Here is a 16624-nt window from a genome sequence, read left to right as displayed (position 1 = left end):
AAGGTCAATGCCCACCAAACCCTTCCAGTATTTTCTGTTGATCATGAGAGTTCTGTGTGCCAAGTCTGCTTCAGTTCCATTGTTGGTGGAGTTCGGAATGCTCTTTGATTGTAGGTAAACTATAAATGCCAGCAACTACAATTCCCAAATGACAACATCAGTCCCCTGCCAACCCCACCAGTATTCAAATTGGGGCATATCACGTATTTGTGCCGAATTTGGTCCAGTGAATGAAAATACATCCTGCATATCAGATATTTAGATTACAATTCATAACAGTAGCAAAATTGTAGTTGTGAAGTAGCAACAAAAATAATATTATGGTTGGGGGTCACCACAACATGAGGACCTGTACTAAGGGGTCACGGCATTAGGAAGGTTGAGAACCACTGAGCTAGAAAGAAAGGGAAAATCCCCTCTCACAACCCCTCTGGGTGTTTTTTATTCTCTCTGGGCTTGATACAGGTAGTGCCTAATGAGGGAATTCTGCACTCACTCTTGAGGACTGCCCCACTTGGCCCCACTTCAGTAGTCAGTGTGGAACTGTCCTAGGTGGTGGCTTTCATTCCTGATTTAGAGTAAGGCTACCTTTTGAGGGCACAATGCAACTTTTTCATCCCTTGAGAGTCCAGACTTCTGATCTCTGCAAAGACCCTATAGGCCTTTACCTGGGGAATCTGTTTGCAATCTCTCAAAGAGGATTCCTCCAACAGAACCATCCCACTATCTATTTTTGCAAAGCTTTAAAAATAAATATCTATTTTGTAAACATTTAATAGTGTACTAACCTTATACATAATGCGATAAACTGTGTTTATTGCATATGTTGCTTTATGTTACAAGCTTAATTATCCATAATTTTAGACCTCTGAGGTGCAAGTAATACACGGATTTCCCCAATTTTTACAAGTTACAAATGACTTAACACCCCAACATGTTGATTTTCTTAAGCAGATCTACATTCTTTTGTGCTGTTATTGGTCATTTTTTTGTAGAGAAGATGCTTAAATGAGTATGCCGTGCTAAAATAATAAATGTAGCATAATTTAAAACTTTCTGTTTCAAACAAACTGTTTGAAAAATAGGGAAGTGAAATAATGGGACAAATGAAGAGTAAGAATTTGTATAGACATATTTACACCATTAGTAGTTAACAACCTTCATCATTTTGCCGAATTGCAAGATTGGTTTGATGCTGAAGTACTGTTATTGAATTTTGTGTGTTTGTTCGCTTCAAGGTATGGTTGAATAGATGACCTAAGTCATTTAAAAGTTAAGAATAAAAATATATCCATCCCAAGAATGTCTACTAGCAAAGATCAGTAGAAACACACCTCTAATTTGTATTCATTCTTGTGTGATAAAATACTTTGTTTACAGCTTTGCAGTACTGCTTTGTTTTTGTGTGGAGCTGATACTCTGTGCCTGTAGAGACCAGCAGTAAGGAGCTTCTTAGAAAGGCAGGGAAAGTCAGTGGCACAGTGTACTTGACTATACATGGAATGACATTGCAGTTCAGTTTGAAGAGGCATTCCTAATTCAAAGAGGCAGTGCCAATATTTTTTGTTAACTGAATGTCTTAGGAGTATTCAATGAAGACAAAGCAAATGTTTTTCTTTACTCTATAGGACTGTATATAAGGGGAAATCAGATTTTTTTCATTTAATAAAATATCAAGTATAGGAGTAACACAACACGAGTAAATATTTGCAGGTTTAAGATACTGTTAATATAGCTATTGCAAACTAATGGCTACAGTTGGTTTATTGACAAATTGACAGGGAATTTACTCATTGTAGGTTTTTTAATCCCAATATTTTTAGGAAAATTTGTGACTTGATCCTAAATGACTTTGCTGCTTAAAGGCAAAGCTAGTGAATTAATAAAGCATATTTTCTAATATGAGAGCCAACATAGTGTAATGGTTTGAGTGTTTGAGTACAATTCTGGAGACTAGGGTTTAATTCCTCACTTGTTTCTTGGCCTGTCCTGTTGTAGATTGTTCTGGAGAAATGATCTTGTTTTTTTAATTTGCTTTTTTGCCTTCTTAGGTGTATATTCTAGTTTGATATTAATTATTAAGTTAATAGCTTTCATCAAATGTGCCTAATGTTTCTCAATGCTTTGGGGTCATTTGTTCACCCACACGGATTTGATGAGATGACTATGTCTCGCTTGAACTAAATCATGATTTGGATGGGTGACAGTGGTGCAACCTTGTATACTGATCCTTGTATACTGATTGGAATTTCTGTGGAAATATACAATTGCCAAGGAATTCAAAAACAGTTACGTATGACTTTAAAAGACGTCACTTCTTCAAACTGAGGTGGTAATTCAAGAGAAAGATGTAAGAGAAAGTAAATAGGGCCATATTTTCCCTGAAGATCTACTCAGTTGGGGGGTTTCTCAGTGCCACAGTAAAAGAAGGTCAGTATGAAATAAGGACAGGAAGGTACCCTCTTGTTTTAAGAGTTCACAGTACGATGAATGAGAATTATCAAGGAAGTTATTTGATAAAAAAATTACCTCTTCTAGCAGTAGTGAACTCAGTAAAAAGAAAAATAAGGGCAAACATCTGGAAAAGAAATGAAAGGACAGTAAGAGATTTATTTTTAAAACTTGTAGTACTTGTTAAAGAGTCCATACAGAATAACACTGAAAAAAATATGTTAATGCATCAGAAGCAGAAAACCACCTATGGAGGCAGATAGTCTGTTGGATAAAAAGGAGTCAAATGAGTGTTACAGGAGATCAGAGAAGCTGAATGAATTCTTTACATCTGTTTTCACGGCACAGGATGTAGGTCAAATACACAGGTGCTTGAACTAGCATTCTCAGGAGGTATGTATGAAAAAGTAAGTCAAATAGTGCAAACAGGGATTGTAGTTCTATTGTGTTGCTGGATGCCTTCAAGTTCTTTTCTGTTTATAGTGGACTTAAGGTGCATCTATGATGGGGTTTATTTAGTAAGGTTTTCTTCAGAGGAAGTTTCTTAGAGTGCAAGAGACAGTGGTGTTCCTAAAGCCACCCATTGTGTTTCTATATCAAAGTAGGGCTTCATAGTCCAACATTCAAACCTGCTAGCTATTGATGTCCTAAATCTTTGAAAACAATCAAGTTATTTGGTCCAAATTGAATCAATTTAACAGTTCTTAAAATAACTCAAATTCTTCACCTGCCTTGCTGACAATTTCATTGTTCAGAAGGTGGTGGGGCAGTGAGAGGGGGGTCGGCTTTGAATGATCTTGCTAGAGGGATTACAAACAATAAAAAGGCTTTTAGGGTTATATTCATAGCAAAAGGAGGAACAAGGAAATGGCAAGGTTACTGTGGACAGGTAATTGCAAAATACTGATGGGGGGGGGGGGCAGAGAAAAGGCAAAATTACTCTCCAAAAAGGTCAACTTGAGGGTAATGGAGCAGAGGATACAGTGGGGGAAATGCAGCACAGAGTAGGGAAAGAGTTCAGCAATATCTAGCCACTCCAAATGAGTTCAAGTTTCCGTGTTCAGATGAATTCCTTCCAAGGGTAATGAAAAAACTGGCAGAAATAATTTCAGGAAATTATCTTTGAGAAACAAATTTACTTTTTGCTGCTCCAGAGACAAGGACATGGAGGTTGGGTGGTCATCTGTTGGGAGTGCCTTGAATATGTGTTCCTGCATGGCAGGGGGTTGTTGGCATGGATGGTTTTTGTGGTTTCTTCCATCTCTATAATTTTGTGATTCTTTACCAAAATTCTAACTAACTTAGAAAAACGTAGTTCTGAAGAACTGTACAGATATTGCTATGTAACCCAAGCAATATCTATGGCCTATTATTCTTGAAATAGTTGTATCTCACATGTCCATTCACTATAGAACCAAAAGGAGATATGCAGGGATGTAGAAAAATTAGACATAAAACTTTTAAAAAACAGTCTAATTACATAACCCAACATAATGATAATTAATATTACTGAGCATCATTAATATTACTGATGGTTTCGTTATTGTCAATGAACTATAGTAATAATGTAATCATAGATGAAGTAAAAAATTAAATAAACCAGTGTAGTATATGCAGATTTCTTAGTGTAACATGTTTTTAACAGGAATCCTCTGAGATTTTTGGAATTTTAGACAATGAAGTATGTAAAGATTGTCTGCAGAAAAACAGTAGCAGTTGTCTCCTAATACTTTAATCCTTACCCATATGTATCCTTTTGTACAAAGCTGTTTTTTAAATCTTGTTCAATATGATTATAATACAGGTCTGGTAGGTAATGTTTTCACCCAAATTTCACAAAGACTTTACACAAAAGAATACATTTAATCTGAACACAATATAAACAATATCTGATAATGTAACATATTCCTGTTTATTACCCTCTTTATAATTCCCACAAACATGTGTGGTTGCATAGCATATTTTATTTCATTACATTATTAAAATACTTCATTTTCAGTGGAGCAGTTAGTAATAGATTTTTCTTTGTTACTGATGATATTTGGTCATATATGCTATTGTAAAAAACTGTAATTCATGTGGGCGTTTCAATTGTGTATGTTTTTATTGTGTAATCTTAGGTTTTAAAAAGTTGTTTTTCCCCATCTGGGGAAAAGATAGATTAGTAGTAGTAGTAGGAATAATAATAATAATAATAATAATAATAATAATAGCAGCAGCAACGACGATTATACTGTAGTCCAGGAGGAAATTAATCGCACACCAAAATAGGACATGTTGGTAATCATAGGCAATTGGAATGCAAAAGTAGAAAAGCGAGCATTTGGCCTTGACAACCAAAAAGGTTATTGTTTACATGGACATTACCTGGTGACAAACATACAAATCAGATACTCTATATAATTGGAATCAAAAGATGGAGAAATTGAGTCTCTATTCAAAAACAAGATGATGAGATTGTGGCATAGAATATGAACCGATGATATCAAACTTTAGAGTAAAGCTAAAGAAGAACACTAAATGTGTCATTTTGCCAACATGCAACTTGAAGAACATCCTTTTTTATTTTAAGGATAATATAAAAAAAATAGATTTACAGTGGTAAACCTAACTGAATAGATGCAAAAAAACCAAAAAACCCTTTGGACTGAAGCCAGAGACATGGTGAGGAAGTTATGCATTATATCTATCTATCTAGACAAAAAGAAAGACAAATCCTACTGAATGACATTAAGCATTTAAGACTGATGAAGAAGCAAAAAATAAAAGATGAAATAGAGTTAGAACCCTGAACGCAACTGTTCAACAATTTGTATGCAGGAGCAAAGAGAACTATTGTCCCAAACAATGAAGAGATATAGAAGATCAGAGTTCACTGGTCGTCATATTAACCATGCCACTGGATCAGAACCTCTCTCTTGAAGTCTGTGTGTTGATCGCTATGTACTGATCTTCACACATAAAACACATTCTTCCAAAAAGAAGAAAAAGAAATCAACAAAAGTCCCATGGAAATCAGCGAGCGGTGATGGGGACAGAACTGTGAAATCTGGGAGCTTCTAGTGATGCGGTGGATATGGATTCAGTAATTCTAATTCAAGGTCCGAGGCAATTGAGCAGTTCGGCAGCAGTTCCATGACTAAGCAACCCTAATTAGGATCCACTCTGCTCACCTCATATTGGGAGATACCTAGAAAAGGTGCCCTAAACATAGGCATGAATAGGGGGTGAAAGGGAGAAATGTGCCAAGAGGAAGGTGTGTCAAGCAAACCCTCGTTGGAACTGCCATCTGGAAATGTGTGTCACGGCAAACGATTCTGCGGATCCAGAATCGGTCTCTACAGTCATGGATCCAGCATCAAGATTATCCTTGATAGCCTATGATGATATGATTATGAGAGCTGTTCCAATGATCATTGACAGAATCCACCCAAATTCTAACAGTAAACTGTCAACAAATATGAAAAACAGAAAAGTTGTCCACAACTTAGAAGTGCTCAATAATACAATCCACTCTCCAAGAAAAATGAAGATATCAGGGCTTACTATAACGATTGGGTCATTGCATTTCCCATATAAGCTCAAGTGATGTTCATAATTCATAACAAAGATTTTTACCAATGTTATCAAACTCAATGAATGTGTGGATTTGCAATAGCAGAGAAAGTTGATATTATGGTGATGACCTAATTTGGCCACAGAAACCTCTGTCTTTGCTCTTGTGCAGAAATATTTTCCAGTAGTTGAATTTACACAGGGAACACCCTTGTTTGCTGCAGAACAAGTAACATTTACTCACATGACTCTGAGAACTGAATACTGCAACTCCCTTTTGGCCAGGTTTCCCATTATTGGTTAGTCATTAAGAGAAAGCCATTTGTGAACTGGAATTGGGCCAACCTTCAGATGAATACCCCATTAATGTGCCCGTTCTTCAGATTTTTCATCTATAATCTATATGTTGCTGAATATATAGGAGACTACAGTTCTTGGTCCCTTGCACCACTGTCAGTTGCAGGTTATTGTAGCCTTTGTTTTGTATTGTACTATTGCTGTTCTCTGTAGAGTTTCTCATGTTGAATGTGGATTATTGAAATATCAAAGGAAAAACTGACTTCTTAGTTTGTCAGGTGCCATGTTAGACTTGAGTAACTTGAATTTAACTTGAGTTTAATACATATGAAAACAATTTCATTATACTATAATGGGCCTTCGATCTCTGCTGCAGTTTGTTCCAAGACCCTCTCATGTGGATACTAAATCAATTGGTGCTCAAGTCCCATTAGATGCAATAGCATAGTAAAATGGTATCCCTATATAACATGGCAAAATCAAGGTTTGCTTTTTGGATTTTGAAATCATGAATGGTTGATTCTGTGGATACAGAACTATAGATATGAAGGGTGTACTATAATTATTTTAAAAATAGTTTTGAGTTATGGATTATTTTTACACATTGCTATCATTATCCTTCTGCAGTTCAGGAGTATTTTGCATTTACTTTGAAGCAGTGTCAGGTTTTAATGAGTTAACAACAGCATCCAAGTAATGATACCATAAAAGCTTTTTTATTTGGCCACTTTTGCATTATATTTCTTTTTCCACCAATGTTTTAAGCTGAGATACCTCCAGAGCCTTGTTAAGAATGTGTTCAGCAATTCGATGTGAATAATTCATATCACTGGGTTGTTGTAGGTTTTTCCGGGCTATATGGCCATGTTCTGGAGGCAATTTTTCTCCTGACGTTTCGCCTGCATCTATGGCAAGCATCCTCAGAGGTAGTGAGACCTCACTACCTCTGAGGATGCTTGCCATAGATGCAGGCGAAACGTCAGGAGAAAAATTGCCTCCAGAACATGGCCATATAGCCCGGAAAAACCTACAACAACCCAGTGATCCCGGCCATGAAAGCCTTCGACAATAAATTCATATCAGTCTTCTCAGTGATGAGTAAGCGCAATTGTGGCTAATTTTTAACAATTAGTAGAGAATATAATAAAGCCACCTCAACTTCTGCATCTTGGAAGCCAAGCAGGATCAGCCCAGGTTAGTACATGGATGGAAGATTGCCCATCCACGGCTATATTTGAAAGGAACTGGCAAAACACCTTATGATTCCTTGTTTAAGAAAACCCTATAAAATTAATGAGGTTGCTATAAGTTGACAAACAGTTGAAAGGGACACAAAGACAAGTGGCAAAGTTGGCAATGTTTGGTGCAGAAACCCAACAACTTCTTGTAATGCTGTGAAGAGGAACCATTTGTATTATGTTTTAAACATTCATAGTCATAGTATACTTCATTTGAGGTATGAAATAGTTACTTCAGTTGGCAGATTTCTATATATAAGCTTTGGTGAGTTGGAAAATCATAAAGATGGGAGTCAAAGGGAAAGGAAATATAGGGTGTTCACACAGTGGCAACTACATTATTCACAAATAATTGTTGAGTTACAGCATAGAATGCTCAAGTTAGTAACCTTTATAATGGAAGGCATAATACTTATCTATATAATATCCAATTATTCATCTATTTGGCCTCCTATTTTTGCTTCTGACGAGCAGAGTTTTCCAGAGTCATTGACAATGATTTTCCCTGGCCCATTTTACACTCCTAAATAAAATCCAGATTATCTGCTTTGGACTGGATTATATTGCAGTGTAGACTCATATAATTCATTTCAAAGCAGATAATGTGGATTATTTGATTTGATAATATGGATTATATGGCAGCGTAGAAGGGGCCCCAGTTACCTGTGTATTACTCTGTTAAATGGAGATGCCATGGATTATACCTTCATAATTTTGCTTGCAAAGCAGAAAGAAGTTGTTGATACTTTTGAGTCTTTCTGTGTGCTTCTTCTGTGATTACTTTGCTAAGTTACATTTTGTTTTTTGGTCTTGTTCTATTGAACACTGGGAGACTCCAGTGGCGAAGTGAGTTAAATTGCTGGGCCGCTGAACTTGTTGACTGAAAGGTCGACGGTTCATATCCGGGGAGCAGGGTAAGCTCCCACTGTTACCCCCAGCTTCTGCCAACCTAGCAGTTTAAAAACATACAAATGTGAGTAGATCAATAGGAAGGTAACAGCGCTCCATGCAGCTTTATTTTTTGGCTTGGTGTATGTTAACTCTTGCACAGGATCCAAGAACAATTTGCTTGTTTTGTTTTCTCCACTTTTCCTTTGTTGCAATCCAAATGTAAAAGAGGACAGGTTGAAAACTGGGCAAATGAAAACTTCACAATCTGCAACACTTTCTGTTTTGTAATTCCCCATATATAGCATTGAGTGGTATTACATAGTTGCGATTTGTAATGGCTGTGGAGACTTGAAGTGTTTTATCAATTTAGTAAGGGGATGGAATATTTAATCTTTTCTCTTTAGCCAGTTTTTCCTAATAACAATAACAACAACAACTTTATTTTATACCTCGCCAACCATCTCCCCTAGGGGACTCAGAGCGGCTTACAAAGGACACGCCCAAGATTACAATTAAAACACACATATGTGTTTATTTGGAAAAATTGATCTAATTACTAAGTATTTAGTTAAGACAAGGAGACAGGTGATTAAAGCAAGCATGCTAATTGTTCTAGAAACAAGCAATCTTTTAGAGCTGCAGACATAAAATTTTAGCTACCATATTAATGCAGAGTGTTCCAAATTTCAAATATGAACGATAAACATAACAAAAGGAATTTAGATTAATTTTAAATAGATATTGACTTAAGCTGTGTATGTTGTAGCAACCATTATTACATTTCTGTTATAGAATGACTGATATTTTCCTTTGTTACAGCCAAGCCTTTCACTTCTAAAGTGAAACAGATGCGACTACATAAAGAAGACTTCGAAATCTTGAAAGTAATTGGCCGAGGAGCCTTTGGGGAGGTAAGAAGTACTCAGATATTGTATGTGCATCTAGTATCTTATGGTAAAAATGTACCCATGCTGTGGAAACAAACTGTATATTAATAAATCATGGAAAATACCACTAAGTACGTAGGTGATGGTGGAGCCCTATTCTTGACCTGCATGTTCTCCCGCAGTGAGGGCTGGAGTTACATTTTAAAAATGTTTATGTTCCCAACTTACAAATAAATTCAACTTAAGAACAAACCTATAGAACCTCTCTTGTTCACAACTCGGGTACTGGCTGTACTTGTTTTTCTGAATTTAGAATGTGTACAGTAACATTTTTGTGTCAATGACATTTTATTCCTAGACAAAGAATATTTATGCATGTAAGTGCTGCCTCTAAAGTGATATCAGCACAGAAGTTCTACTGAATCACTTTTTAAGATCTTTCTTTTTAAACTTTTACTTATCTTTGTAGTAGTAGATATCTGTTAGTACATTGACCTATAATTCACCACGTACATCAATTAAAAGGAAGAAGAAAAGGCAGATGCGTTGATGCACAACTATAGGAGAGCTGAGCTTGTGAAGTGGCAGAAACAGCTTGGAAGCAAGCCAAACAACATTACTATTTGTGGGAAATATGGAAGAAAGATTTTGGCTTCTTTGCTTCCTTCAGACTCAGACCAAAATGTTTATATCAGCACATACCAAACATTTTTAGTAGGCTGTTCATAGAGGAAAAATACACTTAGAAAAACATTAAATGTTCTCTTTTAATAAATCACAGTGACCAGAGTTCTTTGGAGTTGAGGAATGTGATTGCCACTTTAGATTTTTATTCTTTTTACTGCTGTAGTCAGTTTTTGAAGTGTGTGTACACGAAAAGTTCACATTCCTCTAATTCAGAATATTAATTTCTCTGGTCCATAATGGTTCACCTCAGTACAAATTGTGCTTTGAGTATTCCAAATATGGTCTTGCATTTATATATGACTTTATTTTGGCATGTACCACTAGCAGCACTACCAGTTGAGTCCTCCTTGTCTTGAATGGACTTACAAATTTTCTTAAATTATTTTTGCTAGAACTCTTTTGGCCTAAGATGCTGTAATAGCATTGTGGTTTTTTAAAAAACATATTCTGATTGCTAAAGGAGGGAATAAAATGGGAGCAAGGAGGTCTCAAGAGATAGGCAACTTTCTGCCTTGGTGGTATAAATGTTTGAGGAAGTGGTCTGAGGATACACGGAAGAGCACGTTTAATCCTCTTTTATTATGTGTTCCTGTATGAGTTCTTGCAAAAAAAGGGCATATTTCTCCTTGAAGACTTGCAAATGAAAATATAAAAGAAAGTTATGGAAATAGTGCCTAGAGAGAATTTATTAATAATACTGGCGGCCAACATACATTTTGGTGTTTCAAATGGCACTAGTTTCCCCATATCAGCTCTAGTTTTTTGAGATATGTACAATGTAATTATTTATTTACTTACTTCATTTATACACCTCTTTTCTCCCCAAGGAGAAAATCTATAATCTACCAGTTAGCATCTGCTCCCCCTTAGACAATCATGACACCACTTTTATGAAACGATATATAATTTTCTGAATCAGCACACCAAATAACCCCAAAAACAGCCCTTAAAAACCAAAACGCCAAGATTTTTTTGGTTGGGCTGTGTGATTCATTTGTAATTGAAGTATCAGAGTTATAGTTATTCTCTCCAGCCCTGTGCAATCTTCTTACATAGAGGAGGTGATAGGCAAGCTGGCAACTAGCCTTGCCTCATCTTTGGTCAGCGATTGGAACATGAATTTGATTGCCTGCCCATGTAGTAGAACTGCATAGAACTCTTAAAATATTTTTCCCCATCCTGAACATGAAAGCCACAGTAGGTATGCTTTGATAAATATATAAATGTTGTATGGTCCAGTAGTATAATTGTAACTCTGCATTTATTTCAGAGACAAACTTGTAGGGATTCCTAGTTCAAAATAAATGGTAGCTGAAATAAAAAAAAAAGTTATTTCCCTTTAGAGATGAGGAATTAGAATTAGGGAACATGTTTGTCCTCTTAGTTGTCTCCTTGTGATAGCAGTCATTACATAATGGCTGTGAGAATTAGTGGTAAGGATATATTTATACTGTCCCAAGCCTGGCTTGTTCACGGTTTATTTCATCGAAGTGCAATAAACCACTTGGTCTGTTGGACTGAGATTTTCCACAGGACTTTGTCTTGTTTCCTTAATGTTTGGTTCACAGTGGGATTGCTGATCATGCTGAGATTAAGAGTTGTGATGATACATATTTTTTCTTTCTGAATTTACCTGATGCTTGAAATACAAGATTATTACAAAAGAATGCTCCATTTTAAAAAAAATTAATGGTAAATATTTTAGTGAATAGTCATGCATGAAATCTACAACAATGTGAAGGGGAGGTCTTGAATTTTTTTTCTGCACTCATATGTGCCACCTGGACAGGGTAATTACACAAGTGGCCATTACAAACAGAGCTAGCCAGCAGATGAGGATACCTCAACCAACGGTGTGGAAAGTGCTCAGGTAGCATCTCTGCATGCACCCATATCACCTGTAGTTGATGCAAGCTCTCATGTGCAATGACTTCATTGTGTGATACAACTTCTCCACTGCCATGTTAGAGCGGATGGAAGATGACTGCTTTGCTGAACCGCTCATCTTTAGTGACAAGACTATGTTTCACCTTAGTGGTAAGATAAGTCAGTGCCATCAACCATGGCATGTTGCTGTGTATGGCAGGAGCTGGACTACTGTTTAGATGTGTGCCATGTGACTAGCAGCAGCTATAGTGAACATCTTTGAGTATGAAAAAAAAACTTGAAGACTTCCCCTTCACATTGATGTAGGTTTCATATGTGTGCATTCAACTAACACGTTTATGATAAATGTTTGAAATCCGGGCATTCTTTTGTAATAACCCTGTATAATAATATTAATTGCTGTGAGAAGCACAGGAATGCACAGGAATTATAAAACTAAAAATTATTTCAAATTATTTAAAATATGTTTTCTTAATAATTTAAGATTATCTATCTTGAAATCCCAAGCTTTTGCTGTTATCTTTTAAGTTGCTATTATTAATAAAATCACTATTAAAGAGAGAGCGTGCCAGTGGTGTGTGGTAATTTGAGAATTGGAGTATGACTTACTTTTGAGTAGATGTTCTGCCCCCACAAGCTGTTTGCATGGAGGTGTCCTTATCTTACTGGGAACAGAGTTGATATGTTCAGAGAAACAGTTGATAAAGACTGTAATAAAACAATAGAAACGTTCAGATCCCAACTGCTCCTGATTTGCTCTAACAGTGATCTTTGTTTACTTGTCTGTTGTCTTTTCTTCTTTGTTCTCTGTGTCTTTAGCACTTTGCTTACAGAACCAACTGTTCAGCTATTTAATTGTTTAACTTCTATTGATCAACCATTGGCTGTTAACCTTGACGTGGAATATTTTTAGCATCTTCACTCCTGACACCTGCTAGTCTAATGGCTAACTTCCAGAGATGCAGTTGAGTCTAGCTGAGAGACTCCGCCTCTGGGGAAGATTCCAAAAGGGAAGGGGGAAGGATATCTTAAAGGGAAGGGGCTAACTCTTGATCCCTCCCATAATTGCTATTTGCAATAAGCAGGCTAACATCTCCTAACTAAGGAGAAAAACAGAGGAGGTTTCTTCAGGGGCACAGCAGTAGACCTATATCCAAACATGCTGCAACAAGCATTCAGAATGGAAACAGAAATGGGTTAATAGAATATGCTGCTCTCTTCCTGCTAGAGAAAGATTACCTAAATCTCAGGAGGTGAATCATTCTTTCTTTTCTTTTTCTTCTGAATGATTGCTATCAACTCTCATTGGCAAAAGTTTGATACAGCTTGAGAGCCTGCTGTTAACTTGGCTAGTCTAGCAGTTTGGTCTTGACACAGCTTTGTACTCTGGTTTCATGTAACATATGCAAAAATGCAGCATATTGTCTGGTGTTGCCTTTAATTGATTTTTTGTGATTGAGTTGAGTAGTACTATTCACACCTCCACTTTTTCAAAAATTGTTTTGAGAAATGTGCACCACAGACAACTATATAAGGAAAGTATGAACTGTGTAACCACTGGTGGTGAGAGGCATGAACCTTTTAAAGATAGTGATGAAATGAAACAATATCACCTGTTGTCCCCTCCTCTAGTATGTGGTCTTGGATACTGTTTTATCCTTTGACGTTCAGGATTCTTTAAGTAGGCAGATAGGATTATTGAATGATAGCAAGTCATGAACTATTACTTGTTTATCTAGCTTTTTCTGCTAAGAGCTTTTCCTTACACTTTTATTTGAATTCAGTGTACAGCATTGTATTGCCTTGATGCATTTGTTTGCACTCACAAAAGACCCTTGTATGACACAGCTTTTGTCAAGCTGTCGTCTAGTTTTTATGTTTTTATGTTGAATGTTTTTATATTGTGAAATGCTATTTTAAATTGTAAGTCACTCAGAGCACTTTGGTGGAGAGCGACTAATTAAGAAATAAAGTAAAGTGAATTGGTATGTTATGTCCTTACTTTTATAAATTCTTTGGTTCACAGCCAGAATGAATGTTCAGAGATGGATAGGCTGCAAGGTTCAGCCAGTAGCCCGAAGGATAAATTAAATGCCAGTCTTTGTAACAACATCCTAGGGTATATTCAAGGTTGAAACAAAAATTACCTTTAAACTTTTTGTTACAGCCATCAATGTTTTTCTTAGCAATGGATCATTATACTGAAAAACTAGAATATGGTGAAATTGATTATAAAATACATACATTACTTTGAATTCCTATTTTGGGTATGGGTATTTCCCACATGACCAACTATTTTCAGACTTGATTTCTCATTTTATAACTTCACATTCTATATTGTGAGAACATGAATGTAATGGACAGACTCTTGAGTGTGATGAGATCTTCCTTGTTTAGTTTTTTAACCAGAAGTTGAATTACCATGTGACAGAATGTTTCATTTTTGGATTAGATTAACCTTGAGATCCCCTCCGACGTAATTTTATGTTTTTCTGCATGAACTGCTTCTTATACAATGTTTTTATATAGAACAGATATTTCTTCTACTTCTTCAAAATCAAAAAATGTCAAATAAGAAATAATCTCCGAATTTAGCAAATCTTTGTAGCTGATAAACCTCTGGCTACATGAGAGGAGTCATTGCTTTGATTCTTCCTAGAAACTGGCATCATGTTGGTATGGGTTTCTTTAATTTATGTATTTTAACTATGTTTTACCGCCTCAAATCCAGGGTCTCAGATTTTACCTTTACATTATAGGAAGGAAGATTGATCCTGGGTTTATTCATATTGCTGAAGTAGCAAATGTATTAAATACATGGAATGTTTAAATGAAGATTTTAAAATCAATTGCAATGTTTATATAAAATAGCAAATCTTCCAATTTTCTGATTAAAAAATGAAGGATTGATTTATCAATTGAGATCCATTTTCTCCCAGATCTATCAATCAGTCCAATATAATCAGTGGTCTATCCACATACAGAATATGTGTTTAACTATTTGGATATGTACATATAAGCCAAGTGTTTTTAAGTTTGTATGTAATTTTTAATATACAAATAATACTGTGGTCACATATGATTGAAATCATATTTTCATTAATATTCTGAAATGAAACGAAAGTAAGAAGGGAAGCACTAAATGTAGAGATGATTTATATTTTTGTAAGCTGTATTCCTATTCTTAGACCTCCACCAAAGTAACTATTCAATCAATTGAATTCACATGTGCTGATTTATCAGTGTACCTTTGATGGGTCTACTTAGTTGAAATTGACGATATTTATATTCTAAAATGGTAGGGAAAGGAATGGTTAGTTCATAAAACAAAACAAGTACAACACGTAAAATATGTGGCTTGAAATTTGGTCATTGTTATGCTTCCACAATACATGTAGTGCTAGCTAATTTTTTTTATAGTTTTTATTAATGGTTTTTCCAAATCTACAAATAAAATAGGGTGATAGGAATAGTTCTGAGACAAGGGAGGGTCTTTGGGAGGGGAGAGATTTGTTGGGAGGGGGAAGAGTGGAACAGGGGTGAATGCAAGGAGGGGAGGGAGAGACTCTGTGAAGAGTATAGGAAAAAACGAGGGAGGGCGGGGGGAGGGGGAGGGTTGGTGTTGACTTCCCAGTCTTCTTCTCTGCATTCTGAATACTATTAAATCTCAAGTCCTTTCATTAATTTCGGCTTCTCTTCCATTCATTTGTATGTGTATCTTTTCCTTCTCTGTAGCAAATAATAATTCCTTGTTATCTTTCCTTCTTCTCCAGTGTTTTTAATGTTTAGTCAGCCATTAATGGTCTTCAAACATGTATTCTTCAAACAGTTTCAAGTCTGTTTTCTTTACTGGACGACCATCCGATTCCTTCAAATAAAAAGTTAATTTATCTATATCTCTTATTTCTCCAACCTTTTTTTTAGCCATTCTTCTTTTGTTGCTAGTTCTTCTGATTTCAATTTCCTCGCATACACCATTCTGGCTGCAGTTGTTAAATATGTGAATATGATGTCTTTATTTGGGTCAAGATCGATATCTTCGTCAGTTATGCCTAACAGGAAGTACTCCGGCTTCATTTGAATTTTCATCTTTAGTATTTTTTGACAAGGTTTTTGAACCATTTTCCAATAACTTCTTACTTTTGAACAGGTCCATCATAGATGATAGAATTTCCCAACTTCTGTTTGACATTTCCAGCATTCATTTTGTACTTTTTTTATACATTAGTCCTAATTTTTGTGGTGTCATATACCACCTGTAGAACATCTTGAGCCACTTTTCTTTAAGTTTGGTTAAGTGGGTGTATTTCATTTTCTTTGTCCATATCCTTTCCCCTTTTTTAAATTTTATTGATCTGCCTATATTTACCGCTCATTTTATCATACATTCTTTCACCCGCTGTATTTTTGTTGCGCATTCCAAAAGTTTGGTATATATAATTGTTGTATTTTTGCTGTTTTTTTATGATTGCTTTCCAAAAATTGTCTTTTTCTTCAAACCCAAGTTCTTTGTCTTTGTTGAAGTATTCTTTTAATTGTAATGCTAGCTAGTTTTAATCTCTGAAATTTCCCTTGAGTTAAACTCCAAGCAGTACTAAATTTGTTTCTGAGAAAACTAAGATACATATGCTCAGCATTCAGAATGAGGAGGTTAAAACATATTCTAGTGTTTAGCTTGGCTGCACTTCTATATCTGTTGATATAGGTGGAAGTGGATGTGACAGCTTTGAA

General features: G+C 35.8%; 1 protein-coding gene across 13 annotated transcripts in view; it reads left to right on the top strand.

Annotated features, from left to right (window-relative positions):
* The window catches only part of CDC42BPA (CDC42 binding protein kinase alpha), a 146671-nt gene that overhangs the window by 23785 nt on the left and 106262 nt on the right, over nucleotides 1-16624 (top strand). For all 13 annotated transcript variants that reach the window (XM_060754158.2, XM_060754159.2, XM_060754156.2 and 10 more), the window contains exon 2: nucleotides 9252-9343. In XM_060754158.2, the coding sequence (XP_060610141.2) occupies nucleotides 9252-9343 (92 nt within the window). The remainder of the gene's footprint in view (nucleotides 1-9251; nucleotides 9344-16624) is intronic.

This window comes from Anolis sagrei, chromosome 1 (assembly GCF_037176765.1).
Source record: "Anolis sagrei isolate rAnoSag1 chromosome 1, rAnoSag1.mat, whole genome shotgun sequence".
Classification (NCBI taxonomy): Eukaryota; Metazoa; Chordata; class Lepidosauria; order Squamata; family Dactyloidae; genus Anolis; species Anolis sagrei.
This window is presented reverse-complemented; position numbering and strand designations above follow the sequence as displayed.